At 42.1% G+C, this 5,510-nt stretch overlaps 1 protein-coding gene across 1 annotated transcript; it reads right to left on the minus strand.

Annotated features, from left to right (window-relative positions):
• Positions 1 to 4,823, minus strand: LOC141002000 (GTPase IMAP family member 8-like). Its single transcript, XM_073473166.1, has 4 exons — positions 4,796 to 4,823; positions 3,481 to 4,197; positions 583 to 1,355; positions 1 to 504 (listed from the first exon to the last, which is right to left on the minus strand). The coding sequence occupies exons 1-4, from the start codon at positions 4,821 to 4,823 to the stop codon at positions 1 to 3; spliced, it is 2,022 nt and encodes a 673-aa protein (XP_073329267.1).
• Between the last annotated feature and the right edge of the window lie 687 nt (positions 4,824 to 5,510).

A 5,510-nucleotide genomic window follows, 5' to 3' on the forward strand; every position in this document is an offset into this window, starting at 1 on the left:
TCAGAGGATATTCATCATTTTGAGAACTACACGAGACTTGGAGTCTGTAACACTGATTAGGTCGTACTCACTGGGTTTAACAGTGTCTCCAGTGTGACTCAGTGGCACTGTGGATGAACGTTTTTGTTGCTGGGCGATCATCTCCAATGACTTTTTCTGATTGTGCCTCTCCATCCCTTCGATTGTGGCTTCAAACTCCTTCTTTCTATCTTCACTTTCTCTCATCAGCTGTTCAATTGTCTCTTTAAGCTCCTCTGCTTCTCTTATGCGATTCATCATCATTTGGTCGATCTCTTTATCTTTCTTCTCAGTCTTTGTCTTCTCTAACTCTTGTCCCTTCATTCTTGCCTCTTCCTCTCTTCGCACTTCCTCTTCCACCTCAATCATTTGCTTTGCAGCGTTAATCACATTATCTATCAGAGCACATCTTTTACTCAGGCTTGATATCATTCTGTCTTTCCCCATTACATCTTCTTTGAGCTGGTTGTTCTCCATCTCAGCCTCCTCTATTCTTCTTCCAGTCTCTTCTTTGTACTCTTTGAATTCCCTGTCTCCTGTCTCCCTCTCCCTCTCAATTGTTGCCTTCAGAGATTCAATCTGCTCATCTTTCTCTTCAGCTGTCCTCACCAAATCGTCTACTGTCCTCTCCTTCTCCTCGACTGTCTTCCTCAGGAGATCCCTGTTCTTCTTTGCCTTCTTGAGCTGTCTTGCAGTCTTTTTGGAGCTTTCATCGAGCCTCCTGTTGCTTTCTTGGAGTTCCCTGAAACTGTCCAGCAGGTGTCCAGAGTCATTCTTCACCTCCATTTCCTCAATCTTCGCCAGCAGTTCCTGAACGCCTCCGACCTTGTTTGAGTTGTCAAATACGTGATATCTATTCCCACATTTGTCAACTAACCACTGAAGGGCAGGCCATCTCTCAATGTGTTCCTCGATGGGAGTGTCTCCCAGTTTGTCGCCCCAGGTGAACAGCACAATGGTTCGAGTCCAACTCCAAATGCCAAGGAAGCTCAAGTGTTCCTCCACTTTCAACCGGTCGGTTGCAGTGAAAGTCTCATCGCTCCGTACAACCACCAGGACAGCATTAGGAAGGGGGTCACACAGAGATGCACTGTGGGTAATCTGCTCTTGTACCTCCCGTGGAGTGTCCTCTGGGCAGTATCTCCCATGCCAGCCAGGAGTGTCAACCACAACGACTCGCTTATTGTGAACATCAGCCTGGCTCTCAGTGGACAATGATGTTGGATGTCCTGTAGGAAAGACTTCATCACCAAGTATGGTGTTTCCAGCTGAGCTCTTCCCAACCTGCTTCTGTCCCACAATAAGAATCTGAAGCAATGGAACCAATGGAAACTTTCCTGGATTAAAAGAAAAAGCAGGATATAAGCAACAACATTTTGCCAGGAATTTGTCAAGCTATGGTCCTGTTTTCATGTTTTATTGTGGTGACTAACTCCTCTCTCGTTTTAGATCCCCATCCTGTCCTTGTGTGTTTCCCACCAGTGTGATTGTCTGCCCCTCCCTGATGTGTTTCCCATGCATCCAATTATCCCCTCCTTCCTTGTGTATTTAGTCTGTGTGTTCCTCTGTCTCGTCGTCAGTTCATCTTTGTCTCTCCTAGCAAGCGTTCCTGCATTCTTCCTTGTGTGTTTTTGACTTCTCGTGTTTTTGACCCTGTTTAGGATACTCAGTCCTTTTGCCTGGCCGTTGTTATTTGTTTGCCTGATCTCTCTGTGGATTTCCTGTGTGCTGACCGATTTTTTAAGAAAAACTTGAACTGTCTCTGGGTCGTGCTATTGGGTTCCAACCTGTGCGCAACAAATTGTCATCTCGGAAAAATCTCATGTTTTGATGCTGACCTTATTTCAGAAAAATATGTATGGTAGTGAATGGAGAGATTGTGCCATGAGCTACACACATGATGTTTGTGAATTAAAAAGAAAAATTTCAGATTAATAAAGTCGTAGTTTGTGGTAAATATGGTAAAATATCATCGGGTTTTGTGGTAAACAAATGTCAGTGAACTACACTGTCTCGCTCAACACACGTCACCAACACCAAAATGGCCGCCGCCTCAGTGACAACTGCGGTTACATGAAAGGGGAGTTCATCAGTTCTGTGAGCTACGTAATATACAGGACCAGCTCTGCAAGGTTTCGGTTCAACGAGACGACGTCACTAACGCGACTGTTTAGTGTAGTCTTATAATTAGGTATGTTCACAGTCTTATATTTCATGCTTCTCAAGTCAGAAAAATCATCTTTTCAATTTTCAGACATCGTACGTGTAATTCATAGCACAATTCAAGCAGGAATCTCCATTCACTACCATACATATTTCTTCTGAAATGCGGTCCCATGGTGGTCCACTGGAAGGGGCGTGACTTCGGCTCTCTAACTTTACTAAGAGTAACCAACTTTAAAGCAAGCAGTTGCTGATTTCCACATTCACCAGATATGAAGCAATTTGAGCATTCATTTGTTGAGTTATAATTTAATAATCACTCTCTTTTTGGCTCAGTCTTTGGCTTCCAACAACTACTGAAGGAAAAATCTGGCTCTTCAGCTCCGAGTTTTTGGGGAACACTTTAAAATAACAGTCATTGAATGATTAAACTTTTATCGTTAATAGTTATTTGACTGATCACAATCAATGAAGATTTATAAACCATTTATTAAGTAATTGTAAAGGTTTATAAACATCAGTTGCAGCTTTATAATGGCCATTCAAATAATGTTTGTACATAAACTACACAGTAAACTATTACCAAAATATTATAAACATCAGTTGCAACTTTTTTTATTCTGTTTTTGGCCTTTATATGGCTTTATTGACAGGGCAAGCTTGAGAGATGACAGGAAACAGGATGAGAGAGAGGGGGAGTGACACGCAGCAAAGGGTCCCAGGCCGGGACTCGAACCCGGGGCCGCTGCAGCAAAGACAAGTCCTCTGTACATGAGACATGTCCTGACCTTGGGACTTTCACAGCCATTTTTGCGGTGACCGGGCAGACCATAAGCACAGCGTTGTGACTAGAGATAAATATAAAATTGAACCTAAACAAATGTCAAGTAGTAACATAAAGAAACGCTAAGTTTGTAAGTTTTGCCGTGGTTAAGTGGTTTCACAGAAACATACTTAACTGACATTTGTTCTGGTGATTGGGTTGTGTATTAGCTTTTGTTGTACACCACTGCCTTGTTTGATTTTATTGATGTTCGATACAAAGCTGTTTGTTTCATTGTGACGGCAGAGCTCTACACATGTAAAAGTGGCGCTTCAGGTGAAGGTAGAGCGTCATAGTTTGAAGTTTAAGTCCTTTGACGAAGCTGCTGTATTTGAAGAGTTGGGAGTGAGAACATGTTAGATTATTCTCTGTGGGTTCATCAGTACGATCAAGCTCTTTCTGCTCATTTGATTCAGTGTTGTTAAAAAAATATTGATTGTAGTCACTTTAAGTGATGCAGCATCACTGATGCTTACCCATTACACATCTGAGTGTATCTCTCTTCACCTCTGCATCCATTCGCCTCTGAATCGCCCTCTCTTCTACCTCTTCCCTTTCTCTCTCAGTTATTCTACAAACTTCCTCATCTGTAGTCACATAACCAACTCCTCCTGCCTGTATGTTTCCTGCAACCATTTCATCAATCTTCTCCAGAAGATCTGCAACCTGAGTGTTATCATCTTTTCTCCGTATGCTTGTGTCTAACAGGTGGTATCTATGCCCACACCTCTCCAAAACCGCCTTGAGAAACCTGCTACTTTCAGTGTAAGCCTCTACAGACGACTCATTCAGTCTCTCACACCTGGTGAATATCACTATTGTGCTTCTGCATACTCTGTCACTAAGCTGCTCAAGAGGTCCCTCTACTGTCCACTCCCTGCCTTGGTGAGAGATGACAGGTATGACCAAGAGGAAGGCGTGAGGTCCTGGGGGGCACATGTCCATACATGTTGACATGTTGGCCTTCACCAGGTCGGGCTGTTGGACTGAGTAGTGGATCCACCTTTCAGGGCTGTTGATTACGAGGACTCGACGGCCATCACCGAGAACGCCACTTCGGCAAACACACATCTTCATGTCTCTGCTGGTATCAAACCTCTCTCGGCCGAGGATGGTGTTTCCTGTCAAACTCTTCTCCAGCCAGTCGTGTCCCAGGATGGCAATCCTCAGCTCCTGAGGACACTGTTTGTCCCCTGGTAGCAGACGGTGAAATAAGATAAGACTTTATTGATCCCACACGGGAAAAATTTAATTGTTACAGCAGTTCAAGAGTCGGTAGCAGAGGGGAAAATGTGAAACAAGATGAAGCAAGACACTATAATAGAAAAAGTAAGATAACAAACAAAGACTATATGTACTACATACAACTTTCACATATAATAATATTGATAATGTAATAATAATCTTTATTTATATATCACCTTTCCTAACAAGGTTAAGATGTGCTTGTATGGTGAAATAAAAAAATAAAAATATATAGACATGATTGATAATTGTGCCCATAACTGTAATGCACACGTTGTGTGTTATACAACCAATGATAATATGTCGTCATATTATCTTCCTGCTATAATACAGGCCTGTTTATTCTGCTGAGGATCAAATCCCAGAAGCAAAAATAAAGCTCATTAATATTAAGGTAACACTTTCAAATGTCATAATAAGTAGGTGGTAATTATTCTGCTACTTTCCACCAAGCAGTTAATAAATCACTGGTTATTTATTCAATACATTTCCAGGAAACTGATGTTACGGCCTGTAAGATGTAGCAAATGTAATTCGGGAACATACCTGTCAGTGTCGGAGCTGTGCAGTCCATTGAGACCCGTTTCGTCAAATATTTTATCAGAGCTGATACTCAGTGTTTTACCAACTGAGCATGTCAAGCAAAATGTCGTTAGTGATGACATGCTGAGTCTAGGCTTCATGAGTTCATTTAAGTGTCAACCCAACCCAGTCATATATATCTTTCCTTTGAGTAGCAATAAACAGTTGTGTTAATCATAGAAGAGAACATATACTGTATGTAACAGTGTGATTAACCTTTGTAACCATTATCTTTAATGCCAGGGAGTTCAGTGAAGCCCTTTATGCAACTTGTCCATACAGCAGAAAATCACAGGTACAAATATGGTGACAGAAGACAAGAGGACACAAAGTTCAGTGTCATGGGAGGGTTTTACTGCTCCTTACGTCAGCTTCGAGGCTGCTGAGGAAAAAAGCAGCCCCACTTGGTACGTCATTCTCAACTTTGAAGGACAAAAGAAACACAAGTACTGTGGATGATGCACTCTGTGGACGTCTATGTACACAAAGACACACACCTGCACCTGAAACTGTAATTACCTGACGTTTTTGTCGATAAACACACACAGATAAATCAAGGTTTGTTCATTAAAGATCAGCCCAGTCGCCAGGATAAAATGTCATGTCAATATCACGTTCACATTACATGTTCTTTATATGACTTTCATATCTTGAGGTGGAGGGGATGGTGGTGGAGATA

This window comes from Pagrus major, chromosome 9, assembly GCF_040436345.1.
Source record: "Pagrus major chromosome 9, Pma_NU_1.0".
NCBI classification, from domain to species: domain Eukaryota; kingdom Metazoa; phylum Chordata; class Actinopteri; order Spariformes; family Sparidae; genus Pagrus; species Pagrus major.